Source organism: Saccoglossus kowalevskii, chromosome 17 (genome assembly GCF_978046115.1).
Source record: "Saccoglossus kowalevskii chromosome 17, keSacKowa6.1, whole genome shotgun sequence".
In the NCBI taxonomy this organism is placed as follows: domain Eukaryota; kingdom Metazoa; phylum Hemichordata; class Enteropneusta; family Harrimaniidae; genus Saccoglossus; species Saccoglossus kowalevskii.
Window position 1 is genome coordinate 1,175,660 of NC_140657.1, and position 22,608 is coordinate 1,198,267.

The 22,608-nt window shown below is 33.4% G+C and overlaps 1 protein-coding gene across 1 annotated transcript; it reads left to right on the top strand.

Moving 5' to 3' along the window:
- The first annotated feature begins 240 nt into the window (after nucleotides 1-240).
- LOC100374635 (F-box/WD repeat-containing protein 5-like) lies at nucleotides 241-14,935 on the top strand. The gene is given in 6 exon segments (XM_085492358.1): nucleotides 241-591; nucleotides 1,409-1,586; nucleotides 6,872-6,887; nucleotides 6,889-8,193; nucleotides 10,271-10,480; nucleotides 14,755-14,935. Coding segments are annotated over 6 exon segments (2,241 nt in total).
- Nucleotides 14,936-22,608: the final 7,673 nt, after the last annotated feature.

The window sequence follows — 22,608 nt, forward strand, 5'->3', positions numbered from 1 at the left end:
AGAAATGTCATCAAACTATGAATCTGGTGCAATTTGTACAGATCATTTGCCCATTCTTTTCCTATATACAAAATGATTTATTTAACATGTGTACACTGTGAAACCATAGAATGGTGATGTCTACAGGCTTTGTATGTTTATAAAAACCTCAAACCCAAACACATTCTCAGCCATTTAACTTTCTGCTATATTTAGTTGCATTACTTGCATTAACATAGCAATGTTTTATATTTTTTAGTGATGGAGGATAACATAGGGCTATGTCTTCCAGACAGTCTACTTTTGCATATCTATTCCTATCTTACATCAAAAGATTTACTCTGTGTTTGTCAAGTTTGTAAACATTGGTTCTATGTCAGCAAAGATGAGTTGCTATGGAAACAACTACTATACAAAGAACTGAAGATAGATGAGACCTTAGCATTGCCGTCAAAGTGCATTTCCTACTACAAGGAGTATAAACGATTGAAATACCATGTACCATCACAGCTGTCACAAGTATTAAAGGGACATTCTGATCAAGTATTACATGTGAGTTTTTCTCACAGTGGTCAATTGTTTGCATCATCATCCAAAGATAGCAGTATTAAGGTATGTACCGTAATGCCGACATTACCTTCATTAATATTTTGAAAAAATGTTGTGACTTGATAGTAAAGTGGTAGCAAGTTGTATATGAAGTTACTTCCCTTACCAAATTGTACGCTCCAATAGTATATTAATTGTATACATAATCTGTACAAAAAGTATACTTTTGTGAAATTGTGTACATTATTTGTATACAAAATTCAAACATACAAGAAAACAGCAGTACATTATTTGTATACACACTTTATACAAATTCATTAATGTATATTTGTTGTATACTAGAAATGTACAGACTTTTTGCATAGGATTCAATGCCTAAATATTGTATAATTTACATATACATAAAATGTACAATATCATGACTAAGAATCAAAGGGTAACCAAATAAATTTATGTTAGAATCATGTCAGAATGAAGTATAATGTATGTATACATTAATTGTACAAATTATTGACTTGGCATCTTGACAAATATTAGTACTATTTATGTATACATAGAATGTACAACAATTTGACTTGAATAAACTTAATTACTGTAAAGTGCTTTTACACAAGAGACAAATTTTGCAAGATTTGCTAGTCTGGAAAAGTTTTGTTGGTGTCCTATGATAAATTTTGTCATTATGAATGAAGCATATACAGATTACATGTAAATTACGTTATTGTCTTGAAATTACAGTTAAGAAAAACTTGCACATGTGAAAGTGTGATTTTTACTCAGATATTGTGCTATACATTCTTACATCCATCAAAATAAATATTTGAATGGTTTGTCTCATGAACAGAAAAATGATTTGAAAAGATTTATTTATATTTTCCAGGTGTGGACAAGCAAACACCCATGTGCTTTGAAGTACACACGTGATATGAAAAAACTGTTACGATGGCAGTATACACAGATTTCTGAATTTAACATATCTGATACGTTGTTACTGGTGTCTGGTGTTCATTTTGGTTCTAATAGTACATCAGGAGAGATTGCTATTTTCAATATACATGGTATGTTATAATCATTGGACCAATCATACATTAATATGTTTACATTCACTGAATAATGTTTAACAATAATGTTTAGCCTGGTTAATAATTAAGCATCTTTTGGGGCAATCAGTTAGGTGGGAACCATGCATGCGTACATCTTTTTTGTAATTTCCATGTATTGTGTGTTAGTTAATATCTTGATTTATGTGGAGTACTGTTGCATCATTGGTTAAAAGCGGCATCTGTCCCTATATTCACATATCTGATATATCTATGAAATATGTTTACAGTGGGCGCAAGATATTTATATACACCTAACTCCCGCACATGGTAGGTAATTACCGAGGGACTTTGCAACATCCCCAGACACTTTCCTAGACGCCCCAACGACCTTTGTAGACGCAATAAAGTTACATACCCGATCGTGTGACAGTAAACCAAAACACAGGATGCGGTATGCCTTTGATGTGTGGCCACGACGAACGAGGGGTAGTTGGAATATTCAATTGCATTGTACATGGCTTTGTAGGTACAAAAATCATTGCTGTGTAACACTTGGAAGAAATATAATACGGACATAAAACTGGGAATGAATATTAACAAGAAATGATAAATGTAAATTCATTTGATTGGTAGTTTGTTGAGATGTTGTCAATGGATTTATATTTAATAATAATAGCATTGTGAGTGTCCCGTTCAATTTGTCGCATAATGGTTGGTCCCATTACCAGTTTGCCAGAACACTCATTGCCCAATCAATCTTCCCCTGGAATCTTCTACCTAGTTTCACCCCCACACCGTCACCATATACCAGTTTTAAATACCTTTCAGATCTCAGACAAAATTCAATAAACTCAACAATCTTTTGTGTAACATTCAGTCGACGATGATGATTTGTTGGCGTATTACTTTATATTGTGGACTTTTCATAACAAAGTGCAGTTCATCTTCTATTTCATTCTGTGAACATTGTTTGCAAATTCTATTTTCAGTAGGTATTTTTGGTTGCATATGTCTCCCTTTTTCTATTGCTAAATTGTGATTACTAGTTCGACATTTTGTCATTGAAATTCTTTGTTTCAAATTTAGCACATCCAAGTATTTTTCAAAATCATAAGAGTCTTTGAATTTTTCATAAGTTCTCAGCTTTGTTTTTTTAGTTATATTTTTTCTCCAGAAATTTATGTATTTTTGTTTGACAACTTTGCCAATTTGCTGTATATGTTTTGTTAACCAATCATTCTGTTGTTCTCGTGAAAAGTTCATGTTGTTCATCATTTTTTGTATTGAAGAGTACCATTGTAAATTGGATTTCTTTTGTTCAAGGTACGCTTGTTTTGTGATATTATTGTCTGGTAATTTACTGATACGAGTCCAGTATTTTATTAAATTGATCTGAATGTCTACTAAGAGTGGTAATTCTCCTACTTCGGCTCTGCATGCAATGTTTGCCACAAATTTGTTCAGTCCTAAAAGTTGTTTGTAAAAATTCAATTGTGTTTTTTCTGTTATTGTTTTGTCCCATTTGTTGTAATCTTGAATTTCATGACTCCAGATTTCAGACCCGTACAATAATATTGGTTGAATACACCTTTTAAAAAGATGGATGAAAGTTCTACAATTTGTTTCTGGTGGTAGGAACTGTTTCAATGCATACATTGCTCTGGCTGCTTTATCTGCTAAATTTTGTTTGGCTTCAGTGTAGCAGCCATTTGACTTTATATTTATACCCAGGTAGTTGTACATATCTATACAGGTAATATTTTGTTCATTATAATAGAATTTTTCTGTCTTTTTCAGTGTTCCTCGTCTGAAAATAACAATGAGTAAAACATAATTGTTTGATGAATGTTTGACTGGACGCTTACACGTTGTAATAGTTGAACCCATCTGTAACTCTGGTCAGTTGTTTTGATTAACTGTCACTTAGACGGGTATGTAACTTTATTGCTTCTACAACTGTCACTGGAGTGTCTAGGAAAGTGTCTGGGGATGTTGCAAAGACCCTCGTTAATTACCTACCAGGTGCAGGAGTTAGGTGAATATAAATATCTTGCACTTGCTGTAAACATATTTTCTGACAGTATTTAAATTTCTGACATGTACTTGTTTCTGATACACATGTATATGTACATGTACAACCCAAAACAATAAATTACGTACATACACTCAGTTCAAACCTACATATAAATTTGAACCATATTTGAATCAAGTAAAAAATGCACAACATAGAACCAGCTTCACCAAATTTAGGATATCTGCACATACCCTACCAATTGAAAAACTTAGATATCAAGGGATACCTCCAGAGGAAAGAAAGTGCCAACTTTGTAACAATGGGGCTATTGGCAATGAAATCCATGCACATTTAGACTGTAATCATACTGGAATAACAAATGCTCGTACTGAATTTCTGAATGTAGTTAGCATTTATAATGAAAGTATCCTTAAACTATCAAAACAACAAATGTTTACAGAAATTTTAAGTTCGAGAGATGGGTTCATTGTCAATAGTGCTAGCAAATTTATTGACAGCATACTATTTTACTATAAGTAATTTTACTTAGACTTTAGTTATTATGTATTTTCTTTTGTCTCGTGTGTGTACTTGTGTTTTATTATATTTAATGTCTTTTGACCACAGATAATGTAACAAAATATATTATTTAGTGTCAAATAAAATATACTATACTATACTATACTATACTATTACTCACATAGAAAGTCTGATACACATGTATATTACTCACATAGAAAGTCTGATACACATGTATATTACTCACATAGAAAGTCTGATACACATGTATATTACTCACATAGAAAGTCTGATACACATGTATATTACTCACATAGAAAGTCTGATACACATGTATATTACTCACATAGAAAGTCTGATACACATGTATATTACTCACATAGAAAGTCTGATACACATGTATATTACTCACATAGAAAGTCTGATACACATGTATATTACTCACATGAAAAGTCTGATACACATGTATATTACTCACATAGAAAGTCTGATACACATGTATATTACTCACTTAGAAAGTCTGATACACATGTACATGTATATTACTCACATGAAAAGTCTGATACACATGTATAATACTCACATAGAAAGTCTGATACACATGTATAATACTCACATAGAAAGTCTGATACACATGTATATTACTCACTTAGAAAGTCTGATACACATGTACATGTATATTACTCACATGAAAAGTCTGATACACATGTATATAACTCACATAGAAAGTCTGATACACATGTATAATACTCACATAGAAAGTCTGATACACATGTATATTACTCACTTAGAAAGTCTGATAGACATGTACATGTATATCACTCACATGAAAAGTCTGATACACATGTATATAACTCACATAGAAAGTCTGATACACATGTATATAACTCACAAAGAAAGTCTGATACACATGTATAATACTCACATAGAAAGTCTGATACACATGTATATAACTCACATAGAAAGTCTGATACACATGTACATTACTCAATTAGAAAGTCTGATACACATGTATATTACTCAATTAGAAAGTCTGATACACATGTATATTACTCACATAGAAAGTTCGATACACATGTATATTACTCACATAGAAAGTCTGATACACATGTATATTACTCAATTAGAAAGTCTGATACACATGTATAATACATAGAAAGTCTGATACACATGTATAATACATAGAAAGTCTGATACACATGTATATAACTCACATAGAAAGTCTGATACACATGTACATTACTCAATTAGAAAGTCTGATACACATGTATATTACTCAATTAGAAAGTCTGATACACATGTATATTACTCACATGGAAAGTCTGATACACATGTATATTACTCACATGGAAAGTTCGATACACATGTATATTACTCACATAGAAAGTCTGATACACATGTACATGTATATTACTCACATGGAAAGTCTGATACACATGTATATAACTCACATAGAAAGTCTGATACACATGTATATTACTCACTTAGAAAGTCTGATACACATGTACATGTATATAACTCACATAGAAAGTCTGATACACATGTATATAACTCACATAGAAAGTCCGATACACATGTATAATACTCACATAGAAAGTCTGATACACATGTATATAACTCACATAGAAAGTCTGATACACATGTATAATACATAGAAAGTCTGATACACATGTATATAACTCACACAGAAAGTCTGATACATATGTATAATACTCACATGAAAAGTCTGATACACATGTATATAACTCAATTAGAAAGTCTGATACACATGTATATTACTCAATTAGAAAGTCTGATACACATGTATATTACTCACATGGAAAGTCTGATACACATGTATATTACTCACATAGAAAGTCTGATACACATGTATATAACTCACATAGAAAGTCTGATACACATGTATAATACTCACATAGAAAGTCTGATACACATATATAATACTCACATGAAAAGTCTGATACACATGTATATAACTCACATAGAAAGTATGATACACATGTATATTACTCAATTAGAAAGTCTGATACACATGTATATTACTCAATTAGAAAGTCTGATACACATGTATATTACTCACATGGAAAGTCTGATACACATGTATATTACTCACATAGAAAGTCTGATACACATGTATATTACTCACATGGAAAGTCTGATACACATGTATATAACTCACATAGAAAGTCTGATACACATGTATATTACTCACATAGAAAGTCTGATACACATGTATATTACTCACATAGAAAGTCTGATACACATGTATATTACTCACATAGAAAGTCTGATACACATGTATATTACTCACATCAATATTGTTGTTGAAATTCTTACCAAACATTGTTAAACCTAATTTCTGATAGTGTTCAAATATGTATTAAATGAGTTCACATTGTGACAGCCATCATATATTCTGTCAGTTTTCAATCTGTGAAAAACTATGCAAAACAATATGATATGTCTTGTCAATTATAGCATCATGAACGGTATAATATTTTTGATTTGTGGAACAAGTGATTTCAGGAGATTACCTCACAGGGCATTGTACAATAGGGGTTTCCAACTGTTTTAGATAAATAATAGAACCAATTTAGCATAACAATTAATACAATAAAAGTCATTAACATATTCAATTGTTATGCAAATTGGCCAACACTGCTGTAGTATCCATACCTAAAGAATGTCAATTAATGTCAGGGATATTGTCACTGTTCATAAATCTTCATAGGATTATACTTATCCATGCTTTTGTTTCTTATTACAGAAGAATTTACATTGCAAGCAACCTTATGATGTATTTGGTGCTTGGTTGAACAATTCTTATCTGCTATCTGGAAATTTTCATAACCTGGGTCAACTGTCCTCATGTTCTGCTGTGTGGATGAATAAAGCCACGCAAGAAATAGACTCTGGGGAGTCAGTTGTCATGAGACTATTCCGCTTTCTAAATATCAATGCTAGTACTGTTAGAAATGTCATGGTTGCAAGGTAATGTGGGTATAGTGAAGAGAGAGTTGTTGAGTTAGAGACAATGTGTAAACCAATTGATAGTAGTGAGAATGAATTAAGAGAGCCTGATGATTCCAGTGGTGCTGATTTCTCTGATGGTTATAACGAATCACAACTTGATAGTGTCCAGACATCTCATTGCAATGTTGATAATAATATGTCTTCCCTAGGTATAGATAGGGATTGGGATGTGGATACGCCTTGCCCACCAATCGGTGCCAAGAGAGATGCATCAAACAGGACTGGTAATAGCCCTCTCTTGAAATCACGAAAGACATTAAAACAAAAAGATACAACTGAAAATTCAGCAGTATTTACATCATCAAAGATACTTGGAGACACATACTATGATCATGTGTGGTCCCGAATGAAAAGGGCTGAGTTGAAAGATTCTGGTGAATCGTGTGATGACGAGACATTACGACTGTTAAAATGTGGATGTGCAAATATCCAGCCTTCACAAAATAACACCCAAAAACCATCACCTCAGAAGCGATATAAAGATAGTTTTGGAAAATATGAAACTGATAGTATGAGAACAAGTGCTTCTGATAGTGATTTAAGAAGTCTATATCACACTATGGACAGCCACAACTCAAGATGTAGTTCTAATGATATTCTGTTCTCTGACGAGGCAGTGACAGGCTCAGAGCAAAGTGATGTTTTACGTAGCTTGGGAAAACATTTCACATTTAGCAGTGATGAAGACCCTACAATAAAATACGTAGAAAGTAAAACAAATAGTACAGATAACTTGTCCACAAGTTGTAGCAGTGATGTAGAAGAGTCCAGAGACAAAAATAAATCAAAATATTTGATATTTTCCATGGGCACATTAGCACACACACCTCACCAGATCGCTGTTAAAAAAATTGAAGACGATATGACGAAAATAATGAAAGGTGCATCCCCTAGACAACAAGTACAAGAGGCCTTGGCAGCTGTAAAAAGTCAGAAAGAAAAGAGTACTGATGGGTCTGATGAGGATAATAATCGAGATATACAGTTTGATAAAGTAGACCATGTGATTGAAATTCATGGACACATTATTGGCATGGCATTGTCACCAGACCACAGGTAAGTGACACTCATTTATGACACGTTATTGGCATGGCATTGTCACCAGACCACAGATAAGTGACACTCATTTATGGCACGTTATTGGCATGGCATTGTCACCAGACCACAGGCAAGTGACACTCATTTATGACACGTTATTGGCATGGCATTGTCACCAGACCACAGATAAGTGACACTCATTTATGACACGTAATTGGCATGGCATTGTCACCAGACCACAGGTAAGTGACACTCATTTATGAATTGCGTCCCTCTTTTGTGCATAATAAAATAAACATTATTAGTTTGAAACAAGGACTTATAATTCATATTTCATATTTCAAAACCCTGTGGACCAAATTTAATATATTTAATTTGTGTTGATACTAGACCAGCCATTTGTTAACTATGCTGTTGATGCATATTACTTTAGTTTTGGCATGAATAACATTCTTCCTAATTCCAACAGGGACTATGTCATTAACAATGACTTGTTAATTAGTGTATTGTAATTAATAATATGTTTTATTAGAAAAGTTTGTTCACACGTAATAGTTGTCCAGTATAAGCCCCTCCGGGAAACGGCAAATTGATGAAAATTGGGTAGGGGCTTATAAACGAATAAAAGTTAAAACTTCTCCTGAGTGATAATTTATGCTAATTTATTCATAAACAAATCGTTGTGTGTATGATACTAGAGTGTCTTCATCGACTAGCATCGTCCAAATTACATGTAACTTGAGGATCGGCCATTACACCAGGGGTCACTATAATCACTCTTGGGTGCGATTACTAAGTGGAACAGCAATCGACCCTGCGTTTCATGTGAATATTGGTCAGTACACTTTGGGGTATCGAGAGTATATTCTAACAACTGCATAGGTGTAACAGCAAATGATCACAATTACATAATCCGGTCATGCTACGTGTCATACTGCTGCATATAAAGGTCTCATGCCACTAATCAATCCAATGACCGTTGGTAGCTCTCAATTTAAATGCCTTGCAAGAACCAATGAAACTTTTTAAATATTTTTTTTCTCAGGTACTCCCTGTTTGTGGGTGTGATCACCTGGGTCAAAGCTGAGACTGACATGGGGTCTTTTGTTTACTACTCAGTGTACCTATAGGTTTATTCTATGTGTACATTTTGTATTTGGATGTTCTAATCTTGGTGTTTTTCCAGTGATTTCTCTAGGTGCAGTCTAAATACAGTAGGTGTGCCTTGTTTACCTGAGATTTGAGTTTGAGCTGGCCAACATGTCATTTTTTTCATGTGGTTGATTACTGACATGTTGATTTCCCATTTTTTTGAGTCATCTTTTCATCTTTCTTCATCATTTTCAAAAAGCAATCTCGTCATATGTTAACATTGTCGTCTATGGAAATTCAATTAGTGGGATAAGCCAACATGTTTAAATTACCATAGCTCATTTAAATATGTTAATGTTATTGAACTGCGGAACAATGCGGAAGAGATTTGCTGATGTTATTGTACGATCTCTTGGCTTGCATTTTGATGGGAAAATGGCATAATTTTCTGTCAAATCAAAAAAATAGTTGTTTTCAAAAGATGAACTGAGCATTAGAAGAATATTTTAACATTGTTTACAGAGATAACAGCTCATTGTCGAAACGAAGCTTACTCATTCATGCTAGTGACAATAAACACGCTCTTGAATACAAATTTAATAATTTATGACTATATTAGGCATCAAAAACGATTGAAATAACCAAAAAATGACGCCAAAAAAACAACTTTAAAAACTGCCGAAAAATCGCCATAATTTTTTTCAAAAACCCAAACTGCCGTTTAACGGGCCAGGGCAAATTACGGCAGAATCCGGTACTACACAGAATGTATTTCAAAGTGGAGGTACATATTAACGTTTGTGTATACTGTGCAAACACAAATCTAGCGGCTCTTTTCAGGGCCACCACATTCTTCAGAAAGGAAACTACCATTATTCACATACCAAGCTTATACTCAAGCAGGGGTTAATACTCGGACAACTATGGTATCTGTTCAATCAATAATTTTCTGTACTTAAAGCTATTATAGTAATTAATATAATTTCTTGTCTGTGTTTCCCAGATATCTCTCTGTCAATTGTCGCTTGTGGTCTAAAAACTATATTATTACTGACCCACTGAAGCCACCCCAGATTGCACAAGAGATAGAGTTACATGTATATGATCTGGTAACCATGACAGAAGTCAAGCGTCACTATGGACATAGAGCTTTCTCAACTAATGAAGAATTATTTTTCATCTTTTTAGATGTCAGTCAGCATTATGTAGCAAGGTACATAACATTATCTAACAATGTGCATAGTATTATGTAGCAATGTACATATCATTATGTGGCAATGTACGTATCATTATGTAGCAATGTACATATCATTATGTAGCAATGTACATATCATTATGTAGCAATGTGCATATCATTATGTAGCAATGTACATATCATTATGTAGCAATGTACATAGCATTTGGTAGCAATGTACATATCATTATGTAGCAATGTGCATATCGTTATGTAGCAATGTACATATCATTATGTGGCAATGTACGTCTCATTATGTAGCAATGTACATAGCATTATGTAGCAATGTACATATCATTATGTAGCAATGTGCATATCATTATGTGGCAATGTACGTCTCATTATGTAGCAATGTACATAGCATTATGTAGCAATGTACATACCATTATGTAGCAATGTGCATATCATTATGTAGCAATATACATATCATTATGCAGCAATGTGCATATCATTATGTAGCAATGTACATATCATTATGGAGCAATGTACATATTATGTAGCAATGTACATAGCAATATGTAGCAATGTGCATATCATTATGTTGCAATGTACATAGCATTACGTAGCAATGTACATATTATGTAGCAATGTGCATATCATTATGTAGCAATGCACATATCATTATGTAGCAATGTACATAGCATTTTGTAGCAATGTTTATATCATTATGTAGCAATGTGCATAGCATTATGTAGCAATGTACATATCATTATGTAGCAATGTACATAGCATTATGGAGCAATGTACATAGCATTATGTAGCAATGGGCATATCATTATGTAGCAATGTACATAGCATTATGTAGCAATGTACATATCATTATGTAGCAATGTGCAGATCATTATGTAGCAATGTACATATCATTATGTGGCAATGTACGTATCATTATGTAGCAATGTACATATCATTATGTAGCAATGTACATAGCATTATGTAGCAATGAACATATCATTATGTAGCAATGCACATATCATTATGTAGCAATGTGCATATCATTATGTAGCAATGTGCATATCATGTAGCAATGTACATATCATTTTGTAGCAATGTACATATCATTATGTAGCAATGTGCATATCATTATGTAGCAATGCACATATCATTATGTAGCAATGTACATAGCATTTTATAGCAATGTTTATATCATTATGTAGCAATGTGCATAGCATTATGTAGCAAGGTACATATCATTATGTAGCAATGCACATATCATTATGTAGCAATGTGCATATCATTATGTAGCAATGTGCATATCATGTAGCAATGTACATATCATTTTGTAGCAATGTACATATCATTATGTAGCAATGTGCATATCATTATGTAGCAATGTGCATATCATTATGTAGCAATGCACATATCATTATGTAGCAATGTGCATATCATTATGTAGCAATGCACATATCATGTAGCAATGTACATATCATTTTGTAGCAATGTACATATCATTATGTAGCAATGTACATATCATTATGTGGCAATGTACGTCTCATTATGTAGCAATGTACATAGCATTATGTAGCAATGTACATATCATTATGTAGCAATGTGCATATCATTATGTAGCAATGTACATATCATTATGCAGCAATGTGCATATCATTATGTAGCAATGTACATATCATTATGGAGCAATGTACATATTATGTAGCAATGTACATAGCAATATGTAGCAATGTGCATATCATTATGTAACAATGTACATAGCATTATGTAGCAATGTGCATATCATTATGTAGCAATGCACATATCATTATGTAGCAATATACATAGCATTTTGTAGCAATGTTTATATCATTATGTAGCAATGTGCATAGCATTATGTAGCAATGTACATATCATTATGTAGCAATGTACATAGCATTATGGAGCAATGTACATAGCATTATGTAGCAATGGGCATATCATTATGTAGCAATGTACATAGCATTATGTAGCAATGTACATATCATTATGTAGCAATGTGTATATCATTATGTAGTAATGTACATATCATTATGTGGCAATGTACGTATCATTATGTAGCAATGTACATATCATTATGTAGCAATGTACATAGCATTATGTAGCAATGTACATATCATTATGTAGCAATGTACATATCATTATGTAGCAATGTGCATATCATTATGTAGCAATGTGCATATCATGTAGCAATGTACATATCATTTTGTAGCAATGTACATATCATTTTGTAGCAATGTGCATATCATTATGTAGCAATGCACATATCATTATGTAGCAATGTACATAGCATTTTGTAGCAATGTTTATATCATTATGTAGCAATGTGCATAGCATTATGTAGCAATGTACATATCATTATGTAGCAATGCACATATCATTATGTAGCAATGTGCATATCATTATGTAGCAATGTGCATATCATGTAGCAATGTACATATCATTTTGTTGCAATGTACATATCATTATGTAGCAATGTGCATATCATTATGTAGCAATGCACATATCATTATGTAGCAATGTACATAGCATTTTGTAGCAATGTTTATATCATTATGTAGCAATGTGCAAAGCATTATGTAGCAATGTACATATCATTATGTAGCAATGTACATAGCATTATGGAGCAATGTACATAGCATTATGTAGCAATGGGCATATCATTATGTAGCAATGTACATAGCATTATGTAGCAATGTACATATCATTATGTAGCAATGTGCATATCATTATGTAGCAATGTACATATCATTATGTGGCATTGTACGTATCATTATGTAGCAATGTACATATTATGTAGCAATGTACATAGCATTATGTAGCAATGTACATATCATTATGTAGCAATGCACATATCATTATGTAGCAATGTGCATATCATTATGTAGCAATGTGCATATCATGTAGCAATGTACATATCATTTTGCAGCAATGTACATATCATTATGTAGCAATGTGCATAGCATTATGTAGCAATGTACATAGCATTATGTAGCACTGTACATATCAATATGTAGCAATGTACATAGCAATATGTAGCAATATACATAGCAATATGTAGCAATGTACATAGCATTATGTAGCAATGTACATAGCAATATGTAGCAATGTACATAGCACTATGTAGCAATGTACATAGCATTATGTAGCACTGTACATAGCAATATGTAGCAATGTACATAGCATTATGTAGCAATGTACATAGCAATATGTAGCAATGTACATAGCATTATGTAGCAATGTACATAGCAATATTTAGCAATGTACATAGCAATATGTAGCAATGTATGTAGCATTATGTAGCAATGTACATAGCAATATTTAGCAATGTACAAAGCATTAGGTTGCAATGTACACAGAATTATGTAGCAATGTACATAGCAATATGTAGCAATGTATATAGCATTATGTAGCAATGTACATAGCAATATGTAGCAATGTACATAGCATTATGTAGCAATGTACATAGCAATATGTAGCAATGTACATAGCATTATGTAGCAATGTACATAGCAATATTTAGCAATGTACATAGCAATATGTAGCAATGTATGTAGCATTATGTAGCAATGTACATAGCAATATTTAGCAATGTACAAAGCATTAGGTTGCAATGTACACAGAATTATGTAGCAATGTACATAGCAATATGTAGCAATGTACATAGCATTATGTAGCAATGTACATAGCATTATGTAGCAATGTACATAGCATTATGTAGCACTGTACATAGCAATATGTAGCAATGTACATAGCATTATGTAGCAATGTACATAGCAATATGTAGCAATGTACATAGCATTATGTAGCACTGTACATATCAATATGTAGCAATGTACATAGCACTATGTAGCAATGTACATAGCATTATGTAGCACTGTACATAGCAATATGTAGCAATGTACATAGCATTATGTAGCAATGTACATAGCAATATGTAGCAATGTACATAGCATTATGTAGCAATGTACATAGCAATATTTAGCAATGTACATAGCAATATGTAGCAATGTATGTAGCATTATGTAGCAATGTACATAGCAATATTTAGCAATGTACAAAGCATTAGGTTGCAATGTACACAGAATTATGTAGCAATGTACATAGCAATATGTAGCAATGTACATAGCATTATGTAGCAATGTACATAGCAATATGTAGCAATGTACATAGCATTATGTAGCAATGTTCGTAGCATTATGTAGCAATGTACATCTACATCCAATTATATATATATATAGTTATGTCATGTCATGACTTGTTAATTATTTGTTTCTGTAAACTTACAGTGGAGCAGAGGATAAACAAGGTCACATATGGGATAGATATTATGGTATAGAAGTTGCCAGGATACAGCATGACGATGTGGTTAACTCTGTAGCATTCAATCCAAAGAATCCTGAGATGCTTGTGAGTGCTAGTGATGATTGCACTCTGAAGATATGGAGATCACTTTGTCAATATGTATGATATAGACTCTGACTAACACCTACATATGAGGATATGGAGATCACTGTGTCAATATGTATGACATAGACTCTGACTAACACCTACATATGAAGATATGGAGATCACTTTGTCAATATGTATAATATAGACTCTGACTAACATCTACATATGAGGATATGTAGATCACTTTGTCAATATGTATGACATAGACTCTGACTAACTCCTACATATGAAGATATGGAGATCACTTTGTCAATATGTATGATATAGACTCTGACTAACACCTACATATGAGGATATGGGGATCACTTTGTCAATATGTATGACATAGACTCTGACTAACACCTACATATGAAGATATGGAGATCACTGTGTCAATATGTATGACATAGACTCTGACTAACACCTACATATGAAGATATGGAGATCACTTTGTCAATATATTCAACATAGACTCTGACTAACACCTACATATGAGGATATGGAGATCACTTTGTCAATATGTATGATATAGACTCTGACTAACACCTACATATGAGGATATGGAGATCACTGTGTCAATGTGTATGATATAGACTCTGACTAACACCTACATATGAGGATATGTAGATCACTGTGTCAATATGTGTGATATAGACTCTGACTAACACCTACATATGAAGATATGGAGATCACTGTGTCAATATGTATGACATAGACTCTGACTAACACCTACATATGAGGATATGTAGATCACTGTGTCAATATGTATGATATAGACTCTGACTAACACCTACATATGAGGATATGTAGATCACTTTGTCAATATGTATGACATAGACTCTGACTAACTCCTACATATGAAGATATGGAGATCACTTTGTCAATATGTATGATATAGACTCTGACTAACACCTACATATGAGGATATGGGGATCACTTTGTCAATATGTATGACATAGACTCTGACTAACACCTACATATGAAGATATGGAGATCACTGTGTCAATATGTATGACATAGACTCTGACTAACACCTACATATGAGGATATGGAGATCACTTTGTCAATATGTATGATATAGACTCTGACTAACACCTACATATGAGGATATGGAGATCACTGTGTCAATGTGTATGATATAGACTCTGACTAACACCTACATATGAGGATATGTAGATCACTGTGTCAATATGTGTGATATAGACTCTGACTAACACCTACATATGAAGATATGGAGATCACTGTGTCAATATGTATGACATAGACTCTGACTAACACCTACATATGAGGATATGTAGATCACTGTGTCAATATGTATGATATAGACTCTGACTAACACCTACATATGAGGATATGTAGATCACTGTGTCAATATGTATGATATAGACTCTGACTAACACCTACATATGAGGATATGGAGATCACTTTGTCAATATGTATGATATAGACTCTGACTAACTCCTACATATGAAGATATGGAGATCACTTTGTCAATATGTATGATATAGACTCTGACTAACACCTACATATGAGGATATGGAGATCACTTTGTCAATATGTATGATATAGACTCTGACTAACATCTACATATGAGGATATGGAGATCACTGTGTCAATATGTATGACATAGACTCTGACTAACACCTACATATGAGGATATGGAGATCACTGTGTCAATGTGTATGATATAGACTCTGACTAACACCTACATATGAAGATATGGAGATCACTTTGTCAATATGTATGACATAGACTCTGACTAACACCTACATATAAAGATATGGAGATCACTGTGTCAATATGTATGACATAGACTCTAACTAACACCTACATATGAAGATATGGAGATCACTGTGTCAATATGTATGACATAGACTCTAACACCTACATATGAAGATATGGAGATCATTGTGTCAATATGTATGACATAGACTCTGACTCACACCTACATATGAGGATATGAAGATCACTGTGTCAATATGTATGACATAGACTCTGACTAACACCTACATATGAAGATATGGAGATCACTGTGTCAATATGTATGACATAGACTCTGACTAACACCTACATTTATGTGCATGTGAAGATATGGAGATCAATGTGTCAATATGTATGATACAGACTCTGACTAACACCTACATATGAGGATATGGAGATCACTGTGTCAATATGTATGACAGAGACTGTGACTAACACCTACATATGAAGATATGGAGATCACGTTGTCAATATGTATGACATCGACTCTGACTAACACCTACATGTGAAGATATGGAGATCACTTTGTCAATATGTATGACATAGACTCTGACTAGCACCTACATGTGAAGATATGGAGATAACTGTGTCAATGTGTATGACATAGACTCTGACTAACACCTACATATGAAGATATGGAGATCACTGTGTCAATATGTATGACATAGACTCTGACTCACACCTACATTTATGTACATGTGAAGATATGGAGATCACTGTGTCAATATGTATCACATAGACTCTGACTCTATTGTTATACATAGACCCGATACTGCTATTGTTATACATAGACCTGGTATCGCTATTGTTATACATAGACCCAATACTGCTATTGTTATACATAGACCTGGTATCGTTATTGTTATACATAGACCCGATACTGCTATTGTTATACATAGATCTGGTATCGCTATTGTTATACATAGACCCAATACTGCTATTGTTATACATAGACCTGATACCGCTATTGTTATACATAGACTTGGTATCGCTATTGTTATACATAGACCTGGTATCGCTATTGTTATACATAGACCTAATACAGCTATTGTTATACATAGACCCAATACTGCTATTGTTATACATAGACCCAATACTGCTATACCTCTTATTACTATTGTTATACTGACACGGACCTGATACCTCTATTGTTATACATAGACCTGATTCCTCCATTGTTATACATAGACCTGGTATCGCTATTGTTATACATAGACCCGATACTGCTATTGTTATACATAGACCCAATACCACTAAACCACTTATCACTATTGTTGTACACGGACCTGATACCGCTATTGTTATATATAGACCCGATACTGCTATTGTTGTACATAGACCTGGTATCGCTATTGTTATACATAGACCCGATACTGTTATTGTTATACATAGACCTGGTATCGATATTGTTATACATAGACCCGATACTGCTATTGTTATACATAGACCTGATACCGCTATTGTTATACATAGACCTGATACCGCTATTGTTATATATAGACCCGATACTGCTATTGTTGTACATAGACCTGGTATTGCTATTGTTATACATAGACCCGATACTGCTATTGTTATACATAGACCTGGTATCCCTATTGTTATACATAGACCCAATACTGCTATTGTTATACATAGACCCGATACTGCTATTGTTATACATAGACCCAATACCACTATACCTCTTATCACTATTGTTATACACGGACCTGATACCTCTATTGTTATACATAGACCCCATACAGCTATTGTTATACATAGACCCAATACAGCTATTGTTATACATAGACCCGATACTGCTATTGTTATACATAGACCCGATACTGCTATTGTTGTACATAGGCCTAGTATCGCTATTGTTATACATAGACCCGATACTGCTATTGTTATACATAGACCCGATACTGCTATTGTTATACATAGACCTGATACCGCTATTGTTATACATAGACTTGATACCGCTATTTTTCTACATAGACCCAATACCACTATACCTCTTATCACTATTGTTATACACGGACCTGATACCTCTATTGTTATACATAGACCCCATACAGCTATTGTTATACATAGACCCAATACAGCTATTGTTATACATAGACCCAATACCGCTATACCTCTTATCACTATTGTTATACATGGACCTGATACTGCTATTGTTATACATAGACCCAATACCACTATACCTCTTATCACTATTGTTATACATGGACCTGATACCGCTATTTTTATACGTAACCCCAATACCGCTATTGTTATACATGGACCTGATACCGCTATTGTTATATATAGACCCGATACTGCTATTGTTGTACATAGGCCTGATATCGCTATTGTTATACATAGACCCGATACTGCTATTGTTATACATAGACCTGGTATCGATATTGTTATACATAGACCCGATACTGCTATTGTTATACATTGACCTGATACCGCTATTGTTATACATAGACCTGATACCGCTATTGTTATACATAGACCCAATACCAATATACCTCTTATCACTATTGTTATACACGGACCTGATAGCTCTATTGTTATACATAGACCCCATACAGCTATTGTTATACATAGACCCAATACAGCTATTGTTATACATAGACCCGATACTGCTATTGTTATACATAGACCCAATACCACTATACCTCTTATCACTATTGTTATACATGGACCTGATACCGTTATTTTTATACGTAACCCCAATACCGCTATTGTTATACATGGACCTGATACCGCTATTGTTATATATAGACCTGATACCGCTATTGTTGTACATAGACCTGATACCGCTATTGTTATACATAGACCTGATACCGCTATTGTTATATATATAGACCCAATACAGCTATTGTTATACATAGACCTGGTATCGCTATTGTTATACATAGACCCGATACTGCTATTGTTATACATAGACCTGGTATCGATATTGTTATACATAGACCCAATACAGCTATTGTTATACATAGACCCGATACTGCTATTGTTATACACAGACCCAATACCACTATACCTCTTATCACTATTGTTATACACGGACCTGATACCTCTATTGTTATACATAGACCCCATACAGCTATTGTTATACATAGACCCAATACAGCTATTGTTATACATAGACCCGATACTGCTATTGTTATACATAGACCCAATACCACTATACCTCTTATCACTATTGTTATACACGGACCTGATACCTCTATTGTTATACGTAGACCTGGTATCGCTATTGTTATACATAGACCCAATACAGCTATTGTTATACATAGACCCAATACTGCTATTGTTATACATAGACCCAATACCACTATACCTCTTATCACTATTGTTATACATGGACCTGATACCGCTTTTATACGTAACCCCAATACCGCTATTGTTATACATAGACAAGTTATTGTTATTCTCATACATGCTAGCAGATCAAAGTAATCACTTTGTTATTAACAAGAAGTAAAAAATATCACTTTTCACACACAAAAAAATATCATGAACATCGGAGAATTTAAGACATCTGCATTAAGTAAACAATTCTGTTTCAACCCAATGTGACATGTTTAATATTAATGAGTTAGTTAAACGTCATCAAATCATCCTTCATTTGGAATAAGTGCACGATTCTATCTTTCAAGGCTTACACATAAACTTATTTTGCCCTCAAGTCGGAAAATTGAAAAATTGGGTCGGTCGGTCGGATTTTTTTTTTAAACTTAATTTAAAATATTATAGTTTAACCAGCTTTTGCTGTCATGCACACAGCAAACGTGTTCGCCATGTTCGCTACCGCTGTACACGTGTACGTACACACGATAACAAATCCGGAAGTGAGAATACTGACAGCGCTAAAACAATGTGCAAAAGCCAACGTTTTGTTTGCGATGTAAAGAAGGAATTAAAATGGTTACACTAACTGCTAAAACACATATATTAAACATACAAATTTTACAAAAATTACTATCTAAAGCACGACAATGATTTAAAAAAACTGCAATTACAAAAAAACTATTGATATATGTAGGTAATAATAGAAAAAAATAGATGAAATAATAATTAAAAAAAATGAAAGCGTATGAAAGTTTTAATATTAAATGTCATGTTTTGTAAATGTAAATTTTTTGCATTTCATGTATTAAAAATTATATTTACAACAAACGTATTGTTTTTGATTCAAAATAATATTTTTATTTAATTAAGAAAATACTTGGTGCGGCGATATTTTTAATATTGTGCACCAGCTATCCGTTGAATCACAAATGTCAAAATGGGCTGAAATGCAAAAGACGTGTTTGCTCTTCAGACTTCATAGTATTCGGAACATGTCAGAGAAATACAGATCAACCCGAGGTTCAAAGTCGCCATTTATCTTCCCGGGGACCCTGGGGATCAAACAACGGTCCGGGATCGTAAAATTTTAGAGGTGGGTTTTTAATATTTGGGCCTATTAAAAAAAACGCGACCCGATATTTCATATTTTTCGGTCGATTTACATTAATAAGTGATCATGGCTGGAAGGACTCAACAAAATACAAGACTTATAAGATTGAAACAATCATTTTATGATAATGTTAGGACATACTACTAGTATTACAAAGCATTTTAGAAATTTTTGCTTTAAAGGAGGCAATATAAGTTGATATTTAAACATTCACGCTATCTACTGAGCAGTGAATGTGTGACGTTGGACGTACGTCAGAGATTGCTTCAAGATTGCATAAGCCTTGGAAAATACTATTGATGCCTGGTCAAAATTTAGAGTCTCTTTGTGTGTTGTAAATGAGAAATCAAGAGTGTGGATTATGTAAATAAATAGTTAAACATGTATTCGTCTCTGTTTAAGGTAGCGGGACTATTATTTGCATACTTATTTTCATCTTCTAATTGTGACTAAATGACTACAAATAGACCCGGGAAAGTATATATTTTTAGAATCGCCAGACTTCAAGCTTTTCACAAGTGTATTTTGCATGCCCGTATCTGCATTCTACGACACGTTACACAATCAAAGGTGAAAAATTACTTTTTCTGTAAAAAAAATAATTACGCATTTATGCTGGCGATAAGAAGTATTTTTTTCACTTTTCCTAGTTGTTCAATAGTCTGGTAAATTGAATGTGTCTGGTCAGTTTTATTCAAGCAACGCGTTTTAAAAAATATTGTGCTGAATTTCAATTACTGTTTTAGTCACATTGCCCCCAACTCAAACCACAACTTGTTGGTAAATAATCGATGAAATAGTTTGTCTGGACACATTCAAGTTCCTCTCATTGTCACCTTAAAGCTGTGAAAATTTGTTGTTAATCCGACGACAATAAGTATACGTTATTTTTTGTTAAAGACCTTGTATTTTGAAAAACATAAACTCCTAGAAAACGTCCATGAAGTAACAGCAAAGATTTTCAAGCTTGTTTATCGGCACAATCAAGTTGTTTTCCCATCAAGGTCTGTTTTACCATGTGTAGGGACATCCAAATGTGTAAGGCTATTGGAAACCAAAAAAATAAAGGAATGGGATAGCTATAATTGGATAAATTCGGCATATGAAAACACCAAAATCAATGATTTTTTTTTCAGTGGCTGTGTGACCTTGTGTCTGACACATTCATATGCAAATGACTAATCTGTGAAACAAACAGGGGCGGAAACAAACTACTCGAATGTTTGGAAACACTCATTGTGTGTCAGATAGCTACTGATAACACATCCTAACATTGCTTTGTCTTGAGTTTATCTTTGAAACTTATAGGCACACAGATTAAACCTGTGCTGTTGATTTTGGAAAACACTACTGAGGCTGCCTTGCTTCCCTTCAGAAAATATACATTTTAACCAACTTACATGACATTCTATGTTATGTTGATTTTATCATATGAAAGTTTATAGTGCATTTCATCAATTAATAAATGAATGTGAAAATCGTAATTTTCAACACAAATAATAGTCTCGCTACCTTA